Raw genomic sequence first — 21,145 nt, forward strand, 5'->3', positions numbered from 1 at the left:
TTGATGACTCTGTATTTTGGGTTGCGTAAAAATTATTTTCAGAAGTAATTCTCTCGTGACTAACCCGGTACATTGCTTGACACAGTCAGTCTGCTGTCAAGCACTTAACTTTGAGTCCAGATCCCACAGTCGTTAGATGGCGCTGCACATATTCAGCGACTGTCAAAGGCCGCTTAAACCATGGTAGAAGGAGACATGGTATAGGCATACGCATCGGGTGTGACGTCAAGTGGGGTGAAATTAGCGCGAAATTTAAAATACATTCTTTAAATTGCAAAAATTTATTTGTGATTATTCGTCGTATGCGTGATGTGATCGCAGAATTTAGGTTTGTGGAGAGAACTGAGCATAAATATGTCAAAAACCTCTTTTTCAAAACTCAAGAGATAAGAGCCAATAGGTATTTGCATTTGCTGATGTCCCACATTTATTGAAATTGATACGAAACCACATTTTTGGATCGTTCAACCTTCAATAATTACATTTTTATCATTATTAATTTCATTAACTTTCCTTATCCGACAACTAATTGACGTATTGGAGAGAGCAATGACAATTCAAGCTGAAATTCCCTAGACTTCCCTAGCGAAGCTCACAAGAATCACAAGGTCATTGATGCCACCTAACGTCACAAATAGATGCGCAGACGATTTTTAAATTGGTACATCGGATGCCTATACCATGTCTCCTTCTACCATGGCTTAAACATAGAAATAGCTGTCAAATTTGAAAATATGACTTAATTAAAAATTAAATTTTCAAAATTTGAGGTATGAAAGTAAAATTAGTTTCTGCCACTAGTTTTAGACACAAAAATTTAATAAATTTTGCTCGTTTTTCGATTACTCTATATTTTAAAAAAGTATTACAGTTTCTGTCACTCATAATAATTAATCACAGCAAACAAACCACCATAGGCTCTAAAAGGTTATTTTGGCACGTTTTTATTAAATCTGTAAGCGACATAATCGGACAATAAAAACAGGTATAAATGTAGACCTAGGTGATCGTACGTTAGGGTAATTCGAGGGGACGCGGCCATGGGTTACTTCTTTGAAGATTTCTATGGTACCATGAAAGCAAATGACTTGAAATTTGAAGGAGAATGTTTTGCTACACCATAGATTTCATATATCAGTCAATAAGTGCTAAAGACCTTCACAGAGAATTTTTCAGAATTTTTGTTGTTTTATCGACGGATAGCGTAGGGTGGTGTAGGCAGTGATGGCCATATCATTTTTTACAGACATTACGTATAAAAAAATAATTTTTATAAAGCATTTATTGAAAAACACAAAAACAAAGAATATTCGTCATAAAAACTTCGAATAAAATAAACAAATTTAACAAAAAAAGGAGGTCGGTACAAATCCAAGCAACTAGTAAAAATGTTAAAAAGAACGTTCAGATTATACGTTTAAACAAAAATCGCACATGTAATTTTTCGGTGTATTTTTTCCACTGCATACTTTGTGCACTCAAGTTCCGCATGAAATGTAGCGATACCAGAGTTCTGATGTCCCTTGTTCTCCACAAATTATACATGTTTCATCATCAGATTCATCATTAGTACACTCAAATGAAGAATCTGAAGAATCCTTTCTCTTCTTTCGGAGCGAGGAAGATGGTGTTGTTTTGTAAGATTTCTTGCCACCAAGTGGACGCTGTGATTTCATCTTACCACTGGTTTTTTGACTGATATTTTGGTTCTTTACCTGATTAATTCTACATTTTTGTATATGCTCTGGTGAAGTTAGCAAGCAAGCAATACTTTTTGCTCACTTTTTAGCTCGTTCCACAGTCAGCTTCGGTACTTCCGAAATGTTTTCTAATATTTTACCGGAGTTTCTTTTTCTTCCTGTTTTTCTGCATGTGATGTACTGGGTTGTCTCTCACCTTTTGTCTGGTTTAATTCGACAGCTAGCATATCGATATCTGAGAAGCTTTCCACTGCTTCATGGCAGGTGTATTTCTCTTGTTCTTCTTCTAGAGAGTGCGAGGGACCAGCTTGCGGTTCATCAATGGTTTACTGATTAGAGTTATGGTCTTGTTTTTGAGAATTTGCTATAACTTCGTGTTTTTTCTGAATATTACTCTCGTGTGATTTACGAATTCGAATCTCAGAATGCCGACGCAGAAATAGTTGAAGCCAAGGATACCCAGCTTTTTCAGTAATTTTGTTAAATCGATTTGGAATTTTGCATTGCTCGGCATATCAAAAAGCAATGTGACGAATGTCGTCTCTTGTTGGCAGAAATCCCATTTTCTGCATTTTTTTAATATGTTTTACATTTTTTTTTCATTTGCATCCCCAAAAAGACCACTAGGTCCCAATCTACTTTACTTGTATTATTTGTTTTTAAACGTCGTTCTAATGTTTTTCGCGGAATGTCATATTCAATAGAGGCATGTCGTACAGACATTCCACCTTTATTTACGGCCTCCATTGGTTGTATTAGACCTTTTTGGGACCATAATCCACGTTTATGTAATGCCTTTCGTTTATATATGTTCGGCATCTGAAAAATCAATCATAACTATAGGATAGATAGCCATGACGAACTATCCTCAAAAAGTGCTGGCCAACTCTCCTTTCTGTAGAGGAGAGATGACCATAGTCTCCACGGGCGACACATGCACATTTCATGTCGGTTTGAGGTTATATTAATCGTGAGACATTATTTGAACACTAAGGAAAAAAATTGAGCAATCAAGAATGTTATATACGATATTATTGTACCAGAAAGTGAATGCTTAAAAACTTTTGGTTGTCATATCTACGTAACACCTGTAAAACTTACCTTCAGAAGTTTTGTCGTCAGAAACTATGCATGAACAGAAGCATAACCAACACAAATAACTGTGTTTACGCCAGTAGTACCGATATCTAGTAGTGGGTTGCTTGTATATAGGCGTTGGCCATCTTTACTCTATGGCCATATCCCCTCGAATTACCCTATCATGTTATCAATAACCATTGACATTGAAATGAATTGATATGTTACAAACACAATCTTGGATATACTTATCTACATCACAGTTAAGTTGGATATGTTACAGTTAAAACCCGTTTTCAGTTAGAACACGTTTTCTCTAGTTAAAACTAGCTTTTACTGTATACCTTTGTTACAACTATAATTTACTGAATTTCAGTTAAAACTAGTTCTAACCAGACAAAACGCGTTTTGTTGACATGATTCAGTTAACAGTTAAATTAAAAGGATTAATGTATGTATTGCTTTTTAAAATATTTATTAATAAAAAAAGAGTGCGTCGGCCCAGGGACACATGGATGGAATTTTAACTCTGCGTTGTCAATTTATTTAAATTAAACACGATACGCGGAGTCATTAATTTCCTCTTAAAAAATTATAAAACCCAAAAATTTGTTGCATTTGTATTTCTTCACAAAATGATGATAAAGGATGATGATTGGGTTAAATAAACTAAATATCCACTCATTGTCAATTGTTGTTTATTATCAAATATACTTTATTTAATTATTATAATAATGGACAGCGGATGGCCGTCGGGTTAGCAAGGTCAAACTCGGTACGGCTCGTACGGGATGGGAATTCATTGCAGTTTCAAGCTGCACTTCGTTTATTTGAGATTAGAATAACGTTGCTTCGTTGTACTCTGGTGTTAATTCCCGTTCTCATTTACTTAGCCATATTACTAATTACGTTTTCGTTAATTGTATTTATGAAATAAGTGACGTATAATTCAGTGATTATCACCCGCTACTGAATCCCGCCTCATGTTTTTTTACATTTGTTCAGACTAGTGTCGGTGTCGGTGTCGAACTCGAAATCATATTCCGGTGCGTGTCGTATACGTGTTCTATAATATGAGAAGAAAGGAGTTACAATTCCAATAATTTTTCGTCACATATTTGTGTCGTTAATGTTAATTAAAAAAAGCAATCTCCCACTCAATCGAATCGATTCTCCCTCACTCGTCGAGTCTGGTGACGCTCTCGACCACGATTACCGAATAGATAGGTTTATACTAGCATACATTTGCAAATCCCTGGTCAGCGACGCCAACTCCCGATCGTATCGCCTGGTTTTAGAGGTTTTAGGGACACAGAACTCTATAGGCATCTATTTATAACCAACGTTCAAAGCTGTTCAGTACTTAAAGTAAAAGTACTTGAAATATTACTTCAAGTACTTTACTCTTAATACTAATATTTTGGTACTTGGTACTTGAAGTATTTGTAAAATGTACTTGAGTTTAGTACTTGATTTTGCCAAGTACTTTAAACTTCAAATACTTTAGTCTCTACCTTACGAATTTTTCACATCTCAAAATAGGGACTGTTAAATACTTGAAATTATTAATTCAATAATTTGATTAGATGTATTTTTATAGTAAAATCGTGTTTGTTTCCTGTGAGGTTAATTTTGATCTGTGATTGTGAACACCTTATCCACAATACAACGTACCTATATTTCATAGGTACTTTGCATAATGCAGATAGGTAAGTAAGAAAATTAATGTCATAAATATGTCATTTAAGAGTGGATGACGACAGCAGAAGGGTCGGAGATCTGTGTAAAATGTTCAGTGATGTAAAGTTGTGAATATATGAATTTTATCTACTGGTTTGGAACTTAACTTTGCGGGTAGTTTTTCAGTACCTACCCAGGGTCCCAAAGAGGATTAGGTTCGTTGACGTACCTGCTAATGTGCAAGGTCGGATTTGAAAATATTTGAGAAATGATTCAGTACTCTTGTAAAAGAAATTCTTTCATTAGTTTATTAACCCCACCCTGTATTTCTCAGTAAGAAGCCTGGTCAGGGCGGACAACTCGGCAGGGGATTGTCCCTTTTACAACAGCAATAGCGGATGGCAGGTATAATAGACTTTCACATTCGCCTCTTCCTCGTAGAATTTAAACACAATTTTAATGTTGATATTTTGCAGTTTAATTTTCTTTATCACGTTAGACACTCGTTTATTACCAATTTCTCTTTCTTTGTTTATACATGCTTCAGCCATATAAACTTAGTTTGCTATTAGTACTTTAACGTAATTAATAAAATAAATCGTCATTTAAAAATTTCGTATTGTTAATTGCCACTCACAAAGCATTGTAAACGAAAATCCCCAAAGTCCACAAAGTAACTAGAATGATTTGCGCTTGACAAGGTAGAGGGGCTAACCGTAGGTGTGGATTAGGCGTCGCCATCCCAAGCCGTTTGTGTACAAACCTAACCTATCTATTATACAACCGTGCTCTCAACCAATCAGTCGAAACGCGTTTTGTCTGGTTAGGTTAGAACTAGTTTTAACTGATTTTCATTTTAAAACAGCAATTGTTTCTAGCTGTAAAAAAGGCCTATTTAGTAAAAACTAGTTTTAACTTTAACAGACATATTTGCGTCACTGTTTAATTTAACTTTACTGAAGATACCACGGTATGTACATACACATATTTGGCGTGCGTTTACCACACTTTCCTGTATATATTTATAAATCTAGTGCTGTTAAACTACCTCTTATCTTCTGATAAGATAAATGTTGAAAGAAAATGGTCAATTACGTCATTTTATTGATCGCTTTTTTGTCTATACAAACTTTCGTAAATTCAGGTAGGTACGTAGCGAACGTTACACTGAATCAAATATAACATTTGTTTATTTGACAGCAACTCGATGTTATGGATGTTCTTCCGCCATGAATTCCCAGTGTACATACGTCTTAAACAAAGAATTCCCAAATCACTGTAGTTTCGAAGTGGATGTAAAATGTGCATTATATACATATAAAACAAATGGTAAGAAACTGATTAATTAATAGAATGTACAGCACACCTAAATTTCTGTTGTCGAAATATTTTACAAGATAGGTACACATGTGGAATGAGTCACGTCATTAGGTGGGTATACAAAACTGTCTAAATCAAACACAGCGCTCTTTATAAGAATAGTTTTTTTTCTAGTTCAAATCATTTAAGTATCGTTGTAAAGGTAAGACTAACACACTTCACAGCAGCGGTGTAAATGCCTTAGTTGTTATCAGTGGCGGCTCCTCGGGGTGGGCACGGTGGGCAATGCCCACCCTGTTTGATTGTTTACGATACGAAGTAAAATATTGATTTTTTTTCTTTTTTAAATTATTTTATGTATACACAAATAATTATCGTCATAAACATCATTTAAGCCAACGGATTTTCTTCATTACATGCCGCAATTTCCGCAATTGAGAAATTGCAGTTGCAAAAAAGTGCGTCAGATCTCGGGGTTATACGGTTCATGTGAGGATGGGCTAGTCCACCCTGGTCCACCCTCTTGATTGTAAGCAACGACATACGTTCGGTTTTCTATGTACATGACAGAGTAAAGAATTCGAAACGCACGTCTTTGCATATCCGTGTTTTCTTGCTCCAAGCGGGGCAGGACGCCCTGGCGTCAACGTATATCTCAAACGCTGCAGAATCGGATCTCTGATATTCGATTCAAGGATTCAATAAATTAATTTCGACTTTTTTACTTCTTTTGTATTGTAAAAGTATAGAGATAATTATTTTTATTACTCCATTGAAACATATTTCAATATCATAGGTGAGGTGGTAAGGAAAATAATGTTATGCGAAAATTCTTGAATACTTTTGTTATAGAAAAGAGCAACACCATAATAATTAATAAATACTTTTTCATATCAAATGAAAATTTGTAATAACCATATTCTTGTATTATAACACCGTGTAAACTTTATAATGAATTATAAATTTAAAAATCCGAATAACCAATGATGAGAATAAGTAATACGTTTATTATTGCAGTACGTATGTGACATGTGTATTTTTTTATTATTACATATGCATTTTTGTTTCATACAGTGAATGCTTTGTTAACTGTAGCAGAGTCAACGAAAGTTAAATATACGCTTAATTTATAATTTAATTCAGACTGTCCGCACAGGTTTGTTATGCGTTTCGCTCTAGGATGGGCAAATCCACCCTAAAAATCGGAAGCACTCGGCATGGTTCGTCCTCGTCGGAGACACGACTGAATTGAAATCAGTCAGAAACTGCATTGTGGATAATGCATTTTATTATAAAATGTAGCTTACTCAAATTACCAAACGGTTAGGCGGGTACCAAAGTAGGTAATTTTTAGCAATTTTTTTTAATGACAAGTCCGACTGTAAGCTGTACAAATAATATTAGAGAGGTGGTAAAGAAGGTATTAAAGACATTGAGTTTTCGTTTTTAATAAATAAATTCAGTGTTATGGAACTTGATATTTATGAATTATTTGTTAATAAATTAAGATCATGTCCCGAAATGAAATAATTGGTCATCACAAACTCTCGTGGCAGTAATAAAGGCTTTAATCAAAATTCGAACAGTAAATATTACCTATTGGCTGATCCGTAGTGAAACAACAAGCAAAACTGCTGGAATTGTCTGTTATTTAACATATAATTAAATTACGAACACTTCAGAATTCCACAAGAAGAGCGATATAAAATATATCGCTACTGCTTTACAAAAACATGACCAATCTGAATAAACGAAAATTACTTTGAAAACGAAGTGAAACTATAGAAAATTCTCCTAAATTCGGCGTTTATTCGATATGATAATTTTCTTAGCTACACAAAAACATAGGTACATTTCGGGGACAAGATGAATCGCAAATTTCTCTTAAAGTAAATTCGATGATAAATTTAAAAAGTTTTTGGAGGAGTCTTTGGTAATTAGTGGTCTTTCTAAAACCAATCAGAGCGATTATTTTGGAATTATTTTTATTTTATTTGTTATTGTTAACTTTGTTAGTATTTTGAGAATTTATTTTTTGTTTCATTTGGCATTTTTAATTTTGCTTTTACAATAATTTTCCAAATTGCTGCTTTTTCTAAGTGTAGCTTATCTCAAAGGTACAAATTTAACGTTTTCTCGTCATGTTATTTCAAAATCTTTACATGTTTTGATAATTATTTGAGTTTATAGTTCTATAAACTCTTAACAAAACCATTTATCTGCTGAACCTTTTTTTTGCTCCTCTTTCCTCTTCTAGCAAGAGCCTTCGACGTTCTCGTTGGTTCTTGCTGAACGACATTGTAAGTAATATTTTTAAAATAATATATATGTAATAGACATAAAATATTTGTTATATTATATTGATTGACATGCAGCACCAAAACAAAAACACGTTCTCACAAAGATGATTAATTATACATATATATGTATATATATTTTTTTTCATACATGTTATAACCTACCTATAATACTTTGCCCACCCATCAAAAATCACCACGAGCCGGCACTGGTTGTTATCGGCATCGGTACGAAAATGTACCTTTGTGAAAAACTTCTGAGGACTATTACAACAAATATTTGTTGTGTTGTAAAGAATCTAAAATACTGTCTTAAATATTATTGTACTGGAAGAACGCAGTAATTTACAGTTTCTACGAGATATTGCATTTTATTATTATTAATCCTCAAAGAAAAACATGTTGCATAGCCCATTTAAATTTTAAACAGCTGTTTTTAAATAATTATGATCAAACTCACACTTAACCTTAAAAGTACATACAAAAGGTTAATAAAATATCAAATGACACAAAAACTAGGAAAATCTTGATGATAAAAATCACACATTTTTTTATGAGGGCACACGTTTTATTTCTCACTATAATATGATATAGATAGTCAAGAGATTTTTTTTTAAGCATCTACCAAGTTTTTAAAGACTGCATCAGAGGTGTCCACTATGTCAAATATTAATACAATTTTTTACATCTAACAGATTTTCCGCTTCCACCTGTTTGTTAGCCTTGTGCGGTCTGTTGGTAATTTATCAAATACATAATCTTCAAAAACACTGAATAGGTTGTTGTAAAATCGTCACATTCGCAACATATTATGCTCTTTATATATCGTGCAACAACCTTTACTGCCTATCTCGGTGATTAGATAAAAAAAGTTTTTGAAATGATTTAACATGTTAACACTGATTTAGGAAATAGAGAACATTAACTAAATTTTACTTAGATGTGATAATGATAACCCAAACATCCCGCCTTAAATTGACATGTGAAAAAAAAATTGAAAGCTCGCGAAAAATACAAAAATTAAAAATTTGGCCTTGGCTGTGATCATCTGACAAAATGGAACCCTATGTTGGGTTTTTGAAAAATGGCGGGATGCGTTGAGATGCCACTGGTGGACCCCAAGGTTGGAACAGTACCGCTAAAAAAAACACTAAATTTTCGGAGGACACAAAATTATCTATAACTCCACTGACAAAAAAGAGAAAAAAAGCTGCGACTAAGTTGTGTCAGGTGAAGACACCCCTTAACGCTCAGGTCCAAAAAAAAACCTTTAAATGACTTGGAATGAAATCCAATTAAACGTTCTGAATCAATGCAAATATTTGAATGTCTCAAATTTAATAAAAACAAAAATCAAAATCTGAATGAAAGTAACTGGATGCAAATACACAAGTTATTACAGAGGTGTGGCGGCAAATTTAAATTATGGCAGTCAACAAGAGCACAAAATTTTAATAAAAAAACGATGCAGCGGCAGCAGCATCAGAGCACTATATAAGAGTATGACGATCGACTATATCAATTTCATTCTAGAAACAGCAAAAATACCCATAGGGGGCGTTGTACCACGAGCGGAGATTGGGGCTCCCGGTCGTGGCTGTTCTCCCCCATGACGGTGATTCTATCTATTGCAAGCACTGCCGCACAGCAATTCTCTATTACGGACAAGCGGTACGAGCAGGCCGTTACGGTCGCAAACTCGCAGTTGGGTCCCGGCAATGGGGTGGAAGCCGACAGCGTTACGTCATCTCGACCGTCCCTGAATTCTATTCTAATCTGCATCTTTTGTTCAGATGGCGCGATAAATTCCGCCAGCTCGACTAGGAACCGCGCACTCCGCTGCTGCTACGTATTTCAGTATTATTTCACTTGAATTCCATTTATATGTTCAATTCTTATGACTCTGATATTAACCGCAACTGAACAAATCTTAAAGTTTCAGAAAGAGCAATAAACAACATTTACATTCGCCATACAATCTTGTGAAATTTTAAACAACAAATAATTCTTATTTGATATTAAAATTCGACATCAGATAATTTATATGATGGAAACATTCATCAACAAAATATTTACAAAACAAAAACTAGCAAAGATTAAAAAAAAACAAAAGATCTGGTGTAAAATAAAACTTGTACAGACAAAAGAAAATTACGTGAGATTAAAAACTGCAGAGCATGGAAATTTACCTTGAATTTAAATTATAAAACAAAGAAAATTACTGAAGTTAAAATTGTGAGATAGAGAAATACTGTATGAGGTAAAAATTGCAAAGCTAACAAATTTACATGAGTTTAATAAGATTTTACAGTTCAGACATGTGCTCGGTTTAAAAGGACGCTTTCAACATGGCTGTAGCCAGAAAAGAGGGTTTACATTATGTTAAATTATGCCACAATTTATCAACGATTCAAACAAAGAATTTACATTACGTTAAATGATACTTTGATCCAAGTGACTGGTTACTTAAAACAATTAGCTTTGAAAATTTATATTGTGGACTATTTACCCCAAACAAAACACATGATAAATAAACAACACAAAATATCTTCTGCGTTGCGAGGAAAGCTCCTTGGTGATGTAAATTTTAACGTTGCGAGATTACATGTTCCGTTGATGTAGCTGTGTACGTTGCGAGATAATTATCTCGGTGATGCGATGATGATACGATGATAATAACGATGATAACTACATAAGGAGAGAAATCTTTAATTATCCCCCGTCCCTCAGTCCACGATTTTATTTTATAATTTTTATTTTGTTAATTTAACTGCCGTAAATGAACTATTGGCAATCTTGTGTGAAGAATTAAAAAGTGTTATAATGTATCACTTAAGTTTTAGTATCCAGAAACGTTCTTGGTAATTAGACAAACAAAATCAAACGAATCTAGACAAAGTGAATTTCATGAAAACTCCTATCAAGTATTTATCTAAATAAATCGAATGTCTGTTACATTGTGTTAGCACCAGTTAACGATTAAAATCCTAACCTAAACTGTGAATTTACAAACAGTGAATCAAATTTACACGAGTTCGCGTTGGTTGAAAAATCGCATTTTACCGATTAAATAGCCGCAACAATTAGCTGTGCGTGTTGGGGAAAATTATGGCGTAGCCGTTGTTACGATTAACTATCGCTAAACAAAGGCTTTCTCCCTTTTAATAACTACCAAACCAACTAAACTTAACCTAACTTCCTTACCGCATGTTGCACTCACAACAAACCAAACGAAAACTGACGCTTTTCACCTCCTTCTACAAAGAGGCCATCTTTTCCTCTAAAGAACTAAACGTGCACAAGGCCTATGTTTAACAATTTTTTTTTATTGATTTTTTTTTCAAATTCAAATTATTCAAATATGATTTCGCGCGCTGCTATTTTTTTTTCAGCGCGAAATTTTGATTCAAATTCGGTCACCACACAGAGTTAAATACCTTCACCAAAAAAAGATAATGCGTTCATTTCCACGATTTATTAAACAAATCTTTATTGCTGCTGTGCAGTTAAACTCGACTTTTTTGTTTCAGAAGATAAAGAAGTCATTGTTCGTGGATGTAAAAATACAACAGAAACTTGCAAACATATCGAAGACATGTTAACCAAGGAACACAAGACCATAAGCAACTGTACTATGTGTTCCGAAAACCTGTGCAATGACGTATTTTCGACGTCTGAAGGAAGCAAAGTGGACAAATTGAGTTCTCATAATATCTACATTTTACTAATAACATTTTGCGTGTTTTTAGTTACTCGGCACTGAGTTATTTTCAGGCGCGGATACAGGATTTCGTTTAGGGGGGGGGGGGGGGATTTTTGTGCGATTTTACCTATCTCCCAGAAATTCGTTCTAAACAAAAAAAATATATAAAATTTTAACCAGTATACTCTTTTTTACATAACATGGGTGAGATTTGGTTGTTTTCGTCACTATACTTACAGTAGAACCTCGATAATCCAAATTAATTGGGAAAAAGGGGTATTCGCTTTAACGATTTGTTCGGATCAGCGATTTTCCCAAAAATCTGAAAGGGACTTGAATAACAACTTCATACACAGTTCAGTACAAACTTAATTTTATTAAACAAAATTAAAGAATTCTTAAGCAACAATGGATAATAGATACATTCTAAAAAAATATTACTCTGTGACCATAAACACGCTTTTTGGAATCAACACGCCGGGATCTAGATATAGGTACCCTGCATTTTTTCAGAATTTTTAGATGAATTTTTCAAAAATGAAATTTTCCATTATGTATTACCTCCATTATGCAAATTTCGACCCACAACGACGATTTTCGAAATTTAACTACCTAAATACTTTTTCTTGTAGATTTCGGGCCTCATTTCTTCGATAACTTCAACCTTTTTTCCAGAGTTAGTTAATTAATTCAGTGCATTGAAGTATCGCAATTTTTTAAAATTTCAAAATATTCCATACAACATATGCAGAAAGCTCTTGCGTCATTTTTGCAAGTAGGTGCGTGTTTCCAAGTTCAGTTCGGATTGCAGAGTTTTTGTTCGGATTAAAGAAGCATCGAATTCAAATAGCCTCTGTTCGGATTAATGGATGTTCGGATAATCGTGAATTCGAATTATAGAAGTTGTACTGTATTTACAAAATGAAATGCGATTTCAAAATTTTGAAATTGGTCAAAATAAAGTACCTCGGTCGTGTGCCCCCCCTCCCCCCCCCCCCGAATCCGCGCCTGGTTATTTTCTATGAAATTAGAAGAACTAGAATATTTGTCCGGTAACACTATGCAACACTAAAAAATTCACCAGAAAGTTCAGATAGTGTTTGAGGTTGGGTATACTCCATATACTAAAGAAAAAAATGTTTTATACCCATATCATTTCACAAAACATAGGTAGATAACGGGTGTTTTGTTTTTCTTACTTTTTGGGACATTTTAGGAATTATGCGTAATAACTAAACTTGTCAGTTATTATGCATAATAACCGGGAAGATTAGGAATTATGCGTAATCAAAAAAGCTACCCACCCTGCCTCGCTTTCCCCTACGTATCACATATACAGTGGATTTAAAAAAAAACTGGACAAATTACAGTAACATAAACGTCATATTCCCATTGCTTTTCATTGTCTATGAGAACCTGATTTGCTCATTTTGTCCCGTTTTTTGTGAAATCAGCTGGACATGTTAGGCAATATGCTTAATGACTAATGTTTCAGGTATTATGCATAGTTCCTGTTCCTCTGTTAGTTATTATCAATATTACCTAAAAGTTTCCATTATTATAATAACTGCGAAAATTTCAGTTATTACGCATAATTCCTAAAATGTCTAGTTATTATGCATAATAATGTATTTCGGATATTAGCTGTAACATATCCACCCATGTTTGCAGACTTCTGTTGGTGTCTTCAGAGGGATACTGCGAGATCTGGCTACAATAGGTATGCCAATCGTTCAAAAAAAAGACCTTTTTCAATGAAAAATGAAGTTTTGTTTTATTAATTTTGTATGACTTCAAAAATTTTTTTTTCATTTTGAAACCTGATGTGATACGGTTCTTTCAAGCATAATCCTCAATTGAGTTTGAGGTAAGAAATTTTAACTACATACTGTGCATTCTGTGAATTTTATTTTTTTTTTTGATTTGTTGCATAGTGTAATAATTGACTAACGGGCCAATTTCAAGTTGGATTTACAATTTCGCAAGTCCTCGTTGCCATGGAAGTTGCGATGGCAGCAGTCGCGAGGACGAATCATATCGCCAATCGCAACAACTGTCATCGAAATTATTGAATTACCCCAAAGGGGTAATTTCAACATCGAAATTACCATAGCAACGGCACTTGCGATTTCGCGAATCCAACTTAATTTCGATGACAGTTGTTGCCATTCACGATATGATTCGTCCTCGCGACTGCTGTCATCGCATCTTCCATGGCAACGAGGACTTGCGAAATTGTAAATCCAACTTGAAATTGGCCCGTAAGACAACATCAGCGTAGAAATCCGTAAATTTGAAAGATGCAACGTGTTACAGAAAAAAGTACATTAAATTTAACCACGAACAGAACTCGTCAACAGAAAACATTTTTCTATTTTGGCATTTTTCAAAAACGATTTTCACCCCCCCCCCCCCCCATTATTTAACGAATTTAACGAGCCGTCCATCCATTTCTTCAATTGTTGACCGTGAATTTCACTTTCGATGCATCAGATGGAAAGTGTTTGTTTTTACCCAATTTTGTGCCAAGTTGGCTAGCAATAACGTTTTATCAGCTTCAAAATAGTTAGTTCCTTTTCGACTTTCCTTTGCGGTGTTTTTCACTTTTCGTTATGTTATGCCTCGCTATTCGAACAGTGAATACACGGACATGCTGCTAGTGTATGAAGAAACCCAGGGAAATGCAATGCAAGCAAAAGAATTTTGATATTCTTGAAATTTTGGAGGAACAAGTGATACGTGCTGCTGAAACAATTCGAAACAATTAAATTATGTTACAGAGTCAAAGACTCATTTCGTCGCCGTCTTCAGTGTTGTCTAGATAATAATAGTGGCCACTTTGAACATTTATTATGAAGTTTTTGGCGATTTCAAGGTATGTCTCCATTACCTATTACAACCTTGCATTCAAATGTTTACATTTTTTGTTCCCCATTGTGTTCATTTCTTATCCCTCTCCACAAGAAACTGCTTTGTTAGCCATTGGCGGGTAGGTGAATTTGTATTAAATCTTTGACTAATTTTAACTCAATCACGAAAGGGTTTACGATTAGTTCTATTACCAGTTAAAATTAATGTACTTTTCTCTGTAACAGGCTGTATATACATATATATATATATATTCTGTATCAATAACAAAACTAATAAACTATATTCTTTTAAAGTACCTATGTCTTTAGCTAAACTGAATACACAAAACATTGTAGTTACTTTCAGCTAAAGCGACTAATTGTAACTTGAAGTGCATTTAATAAGTTACTATGTATACAAAATTCTCATTGTCACTGTTTTAAAACTACAGTTGTTTTATTTTCTTAAAGCGTATTTGTAATTTTTAAATTCGTGATACAAACAAAACTTTATACACTTTCATTAAAAACCAACATCATCACTTGATTAAAAAAGCTTCTTTGCAGTCTTTTACACAATGGTATAGAAAGTAAGTTTTTCTAGTTACTAGGGGATTTTTTACCTGTCTAGATCCAATACACAGTATTATCTAATGGCTGACAAAGACGACACTGACACAGATCTAGAAATAGAGAAAACATATGAGACAAATTGTCAGTCTTTATTTCCAAGAAAATCGAAGGGAAGGTATGGAAAATTGCATGAAAGTTACAAAAAATGGTTGTGTGCGAAGAAAGTGGTGATAACTGAAAAAACTTTCGTGGCTTATTTTATTCAGGGAAGCTTATGATTGAAGTGTCTTCTGGAAACTTTTGAGCAGAGTATTCTAGCTTAAGACTCTGCAAACAACTTTGACAATATTGTCTCAGTAGTCTGGAGTTCCTATTGCAACATGAAATTGGACAATGGGTCCAACGCATTGACGAAAGGATATTACAGAACATTTTTGAAAATAAGAAAAACAGAGAGAACATGTGCCGTGAACAAAATGGTGAACACTTTGAACATTTACTGTGATGTTTAGCCAGAATAAATTTCTTTATTTTTATTGTAAGTTTTATTTTTTAATAACATAAAATATGAATCATTCGGGCAACTAGTTGTACAGATGAGTGTGGTATTTGTCGTGCGTTCTTGGACATTTAGTAAAATACACATAAAGTGATAGGCGGCACGCTTCCATGACCTACTTCGACCCTATAATCATTTATAGAAACGCTGTATAACAGTTCTGTTATTTTTTTATCTCAATAGAAACTAACCATAGTGTTGAATATTTGACTTACAAATTGTTTCCACAATGACAGTAAATACATGTAACAAAAGGATTGTACGTCAATAGGGACATATTACTCTGCTTCAGTAAAATAAAGTATATTCTGTCCGGAGAGAGCTTTAGGATTGCATTGCCAAAGGTGAAACAAATATTAAATAAAAATATATACTAAAAGGGGGTACCTAAAATTATTACATCAAAAAATCAGTAATTGTACAACAGAAAATTGCCAATACTGGTATAGATTTGTTCATATCTTTCAGAAAACGGAACAAAAATCATAAGTAAGTACTAGGGGATTAGACGGTTTTAAAATTGGTAATCAAATCCGTTTGATCTCTACAACACAGTTTACATACGAATTTGTATAATGTGTTAAAAATTAGTAAAACAATGCCATACAGATTATTGTAGACAATCAACTTGTCGTAGATCGTAGATATACCTATCTAAGATCTTAATCTTTTTAAGTAGGTACGTAATTTATATTCCATAAATTCAGGGTAGAGGATTCTTAATGCACAAACTGTTGATATTATGACAGTCTTCAAATTTAAAAATCCTATAAAAAGTAAATGTTTGAAGTCGGAATTTTGTTCCTGTTCTTGTAAATTTTAACAACACGTTTTTATATGTTTGCATTTATTGTAAAAAAATGAAATAATAATTAGTGTAGTAAAATTCTAATAGAGATGTACATTTTTAATTTCCGTAACACTATTGCAAATGAATAAAGAATTTTTCACACATTTAAAATTCACAAACATTATCCAGTCAAATAAATCAACCATCTGATTTATTTTTGAAGACCCGTTTGTCGTTACAACAGTAGATGTCGTTTTGTTTTAACTAATACGAAAGTCCTATATTTTAGATGATTTTTAACAAATTTGATAACACATGTTTTGATCCATGAATTATAGAGTACGTCTAAAAATATTAACATCCTAAATTTATCCCACCTATTTACGTCTTTCATAGATTTCACATAAACACTAAAGAACCGCACATAATTATGCTTCCACGAAAATAAACACCTACTTCCCCATCTTCTAAACAATCTGCTACCTTAGACTTGTTACAGACACCTTCTTGTTAGCTTCGACGAAAAATGTGCAGAAGTGTCATAATTATCGTCTTTTTAATATCACACTGTCTATTTTCGGGTGAGTTTCACACTTAAATAAAATAAAATCACCTTCGTTTTCTCTTAGCTCTGGCTGCAACGGTGTGTTACCAATGCTCGACATCAATTAACCCTGATTGTCTTCATCTTCAGGATACGAGACATACTTGTAAAACTACAATTAAGGAAACCGAAATTAACTGCATAACTTACAAGTACAGACTGAGTAATATTAAGTAACATTACTGTTTGCTTTATTTTAATTAAATAAAAATTCCAGGTGGCAGAAATTACACCTACCGTGGTTGTCGAAAGAAAAGCGATACTTGCGAGGATGTTAAAATTGAGAAAGAAAAAGAGAGGAAAGAGTTCTTTGATTGTAGTTTATGTGATACTGACCTGTGTGGAAAAGCATCTTCGAATACGCGTTCACATATGCTGACAAGTTTCCTAAGTATATTAGTTCTAATGAAATTATAAACTTTTAACTTTCTGAACAAATTTAGTAACTAGGTTTATTAACATTTCACGTCATGTACTATGTTTCACAGTTTAGAATAGTCCGAAAATACATATATACAATATATATATAAAGTGTTTAAACGTTTTAACAGGACAAGCTTATTCTTTTTACTTCCCGACGAATAATTCCTTTTATGTGTCCTCAACGGTTCATGGCCTCTACATTATGAAAACATAGGTATTCCGTTTTCGTCTGTCTATTTCTGCTGATTACGAAATTCCAATGTGCCATTTTATAAAATAACATTTTCCTATACCTGTGGTTTATGAATCCAGCTTGATTTTTTACCCTAGATACCCATATTTTAATTTGTAAGGGTTATCTTTAACAAAATTAAATTGGGAACATCAAATTTATAATTTTTTGGAAAATGTACTTCAGGAGACAAAGAATTTCGGTTTAAATAATCTTAGATCAAATTTTTATAAACACCTTACACTTTTTGCAATTACAGTTTAGTAACCAAATAATTTTAACAAAAAATTCTGCCCTGATTTAATATGTAACTTTTTCAAAACTTAAGGAAAGTTTACTATATTTTCCACAAAAGTTGTAGTTCTAGATATTAAATAAAGTTTTTGAAAAAACGTAACTTGTAAACCGTATATTTTTAGAATAGACGGATATTAAGAAGGCCCGTGATAGACAAGTAGCAAATATTTGCATAAGAATGGAAAAACGAGGGCCTGAGGATTGCCAGGAAAGCTAATTTTAGACTATCTCTTGTTAAGCAGAAAATGATTGTGAAAATTTGTTCAGTCTGAATATTTTACGACCCATGTACGAATTTTTGGTGCTAAACAATAAAGCACACCTAATCAACTCTACAAAAGACATCAAGGAAATTTTGTCTTGAACAAACAGCAATCATATTGGTTCGAAAATCACACTAATTTATCTTTCTAGTCAAATAAACTTGCATGCAATGACGCTTTTTCATGTCTTGCATTATATCAGTTATCTAGTGATTGCGATAACATTTATATTTATTTAAATAATAGTGCTTCCCAAACAAGAAATTTTGTAATCGCTTAAATATAAGTCATCAATACGAAACGACAACGCTTTTGAGTTTGTGTAGTATAGTTTTGTTGTAAGGTAAGTTCAGTCAAATAGTGACAAAATTATGCTATGTTTCCTAATCAAAATCACGTTAGCGATAACAAAAACATCTATTGTTCTATCTCTATGTTGAATCATTTACAGCAAGTACACAATGAGTCACAAAAGCGTCTTCCGGACAACAATTTTCTTATATTTTACATTCTACAGCTTAACTTCAGGTACTAATTTTATGACAAATTCATACATAATTTATATAACCTAGTATTATTCCAGTATCTGCGGCAATTGAATGTTATCAGTGTTCAACTGCAACAACCCCTGAGTGCGCTGAGCTAAGCAAGAATGGAATAGATACATGTAAAACAACCGCCGCTTCCGACATTAACTGTGTTATGTATATGTTTAAATTAAGTAAGTCGTAATGGAGTTTCAAGCTCTTGTGTTAAACAAATTTGTTGTAGACGGAAAAAACTTCACTTATCGGGGATGTAGACAAAAAAGTGACACTTGTGACGATGTGAAGGCATCATTAGAAGCAGAAAACAAAGAATTCGTAGACTGTGCGTTGTGTGACACCGACCTTTGTAAAGCTGCAAGCACAACGTTTTCGATTAACCTAGCACTAATTCTATTATTTATAAGTTTCCCAGTTATATTAAAGTGATCTTGTTAGTAAGTAGTGTTTGACAAACTTTAATGAACATACATTATTATCAACCTTCACGCTGTTAATGTTGCGTCACGATTGACAAACATTAACTTGTGAGTAATTGAGGTTTTAAGATAAGTAATTCAATACACAGAAACGTTGTTATTGTTGTCACCGAAATCTCCTGTCCTTCGTATCGTTCTTCAAGTATGTTAGCAAAATAGTCCCAACTGTTGAGGAGCAATAAATGTTTTACTAATAACTCCAAAAATTGTTTCGTGGAAACGATAATATATATCGCATTCTGATCGAGAGTTTGCTTAGTGAGTCATATCATAAACCATTTTCACGTAATGGCTTACTATTTGTTTAGAAGAATGATTCGAATGCTCAGTGAAACTGTTTACATGAACAAATTTAACAAAAACTTTTCAAGCGAGCCAAGTTCTGTCCACAGCAAAGAACTGCAGTTAATTACACGAACTGCATTAAACAGTTGAGTCAGATATGCACTTTAGCAAATGACCTTTGAAATTTTAAGTGTTGCTGAATAACTTTGTAAAATAGGGTAACAATGACAACTGTGCTAATCATTTACTGTTCAAAGGCTAATTAACGTTTATCTTTGAATACAAAATAAACAAATTAACAACGCCATTCATTCTTTATTAGCAGAATTAAAAAACAAAGTGTGCAAAAAATTATAGAGACAAACTCGTCAGATTTTTAAAGCAAGATATAAGACACATTTTTATGTTTTAAAAACAAGAGACACTAGAAGAACAGAGTTTGTGATTTATACATTTGTATGTAAAGTTTACACATATTTTTAAATAATTGAATTAACTAACTAACGTGAGGAAAAATTACGTATAAACAGTGCAAATAGTATCCAAGTTTGTGAAAGACATTAATGCAAAGCTTCCATAAATGTTTCGTTGTTTTCTACTTTGTATGAATGAAATTTTCGCTTTTTAACTTAACGTTCTCCGGTTTATGCAACCAGTTAAACAAATAGAAACAATAGCTGAAAAGCTATAGTGACACACTGTGGTAACCACAGGCGTGATAACCCAAACATCCTTTCAAAATTAAACATGTGCACACAATTATAAACCCAAGTAATAATTCAAAATCTGGCCTTGAACCATGATCTTTAACAAAATGGAACCCTGCGATGTGTGCGTGAGGACAGCTTTCAAAAAATCAACAGATGTTACAGATCGATACAAATGTTTGAATATAGCAAAAAAAAAATCTCTCGGCAAATTATGACAACAAAAAACCAGACCAATTTCTATTTTGTCAAATTTTGCTAAAGTTTTTGAGCTTGCAAACTACGAAAATATATATAACTACGTTAAAGGATACCTCTCACCCAGTCAGCATGGCTTTTTTACCCAGAAGATCCAGAGTTAGACTGGACTCAAACATTTAAGGCGGTTATGGCTTTGACGTTTAAAGTACTTTACAGCCGACCTTTCATAAAACTTAGTAAATGTAAACCATGCCACGTGCCAGGGACGGGCGAGACGCGAAGGACCGGACTAAGAGTAATTTTGTTTTTAACTTTTCTTCCGTACCTTAATTATTTAATCATTATTCTGCACATTTGAAAGTATTATTAAGATTACCAAAATTTAATAGTGCAACATTTGACATAATTAGGGAAGAAGCTTCCAAAATAACTGCGGGAACGTGGGCCAATTCTGTACGACATTCCATAAAAGAAGAAGACCAGTACAGTCCTGCCCTGTGCTTTTACCAGAAAAGGTCTTTTCAGGTAGGTATCGTTGAGCGGGTTTAAGTAGTTTAAGAC

At 33.5% G+C, this 21,145-nt stretch overlaps 1 protein-coding gene and 1 long non-coding RNA gene across 6 annotated transcripts; both read left to right on the plus strand.

Annotated features, from left to right (window-relative positions):
* The first annotated feature begins 5,191 nt into the window (after positions 1-5,191).
* On the plus strand, positions 5,192-17,671 carry LOC135132105 (uncharacterized). Of its 5 annotated transcripts, XR_010280971.1 has the most exons (6): positions 5,195-5,605; positions 5,658-5,786; positions 11,605-15,737; positions 17,048-17,129; positions 17,178-17,315; positions 17,370-17,671. XR_010280971.1 is itself a non-coding variant. In XM_064060043.1 (4 exons), exons 2-4 carry the CDS (start codon positions 5,541-5,543, stop codon positions 11,835-11,837), a joined length of 423 nt encoding a protein of 140 aa, XP_063916113.1. In that variant the 5' UTR covers positions 5,196-5,427; positions 5,492-5,540; the 3' UTR covers positions 11,838-15,735. The 5 variants fall into 5 exon arrangements, 3 of the variants coding, with proteins under 3 accessions (XP_063916115.1, XP_063916113.1, XP_063916112.1); XR_010280970.1 differs by lacking the exons at positions 17,048-17,129; positions 17,178-17,315; positions 17,370-17,671 and having other exon boundaries at positions 5,196-5,601; positions 11,605-15,216; positions 15,271-15,735; XM_064060043.1 differs by lacking the exons at positions 17,048-17,129; positions 17,178-17,315; positions 17,370-17,671 and having other exon boundaries at positions 5,196-5,427; positions 5,492-5,601; positions 11,605-15,735.
* A 928-nt stretch (positions 17,672-18,599) lies between these two features.
* On the plus strand, positions 18,600-19,353 carry LOC135132530 (uncharacterized). The gene is made up of 4 exons (XR_010281039.1): positions 18,600-18,710; positions 18,819-18,895; positions 18,951-19,088; positions 19,139-19,353. It is a non-coding gene; the product is annotated as an uncharacterized LOC135132530 (long non-coding RNA).
* Positions 19,354-21,145: the final 1,792 nt, after the last annotated feature.

Source organism: Zophobas morio, unplaced genomic scaffold (assembly GCF_036711695.1).
Source record: "Zophobas morio isolate AGI-343-1 ecotype UQ-CSIRO unplaced genomic scaffold, CSIRO_AGI_Zmor_V1 ptg000021l, whole genome shotgun sequence".
NCBI classification, from domain to species: domain Eukaryota; kingdom Metazoa; phylum Arthropoda; class Insecta; order Coleoptera; family Tenebrionidae; genus Zophobas; species Zophobas morio.

What these genes read in the sequence shown, in the direction of transcription:
- LOC135132105 (XM_064060042.1), top strand. Translation starts at nt 5,541, where the DNA reads ATGGTCAATTACGTCATTTTATTGATCGCTTTTTTGTCTATACAAACT. An exon ending in ACAAACTTTCGTAAATTCAG is followed by an intron (nt 5,602 to 5,657) that starts GTAGGTACGTAG and finishes TTTATTTGACAG; the next exon opens with CAACTCGATGTTATGGATGT. An exon ending in ATATACATATAAAACAAATG is followed by an intron (nt 5,787 to 11,604) that starts GTAAGAAACTGA and finishes TTTTTGTTTCAG; the next exon opens with AAGATAAAGAAGTCATTGTT.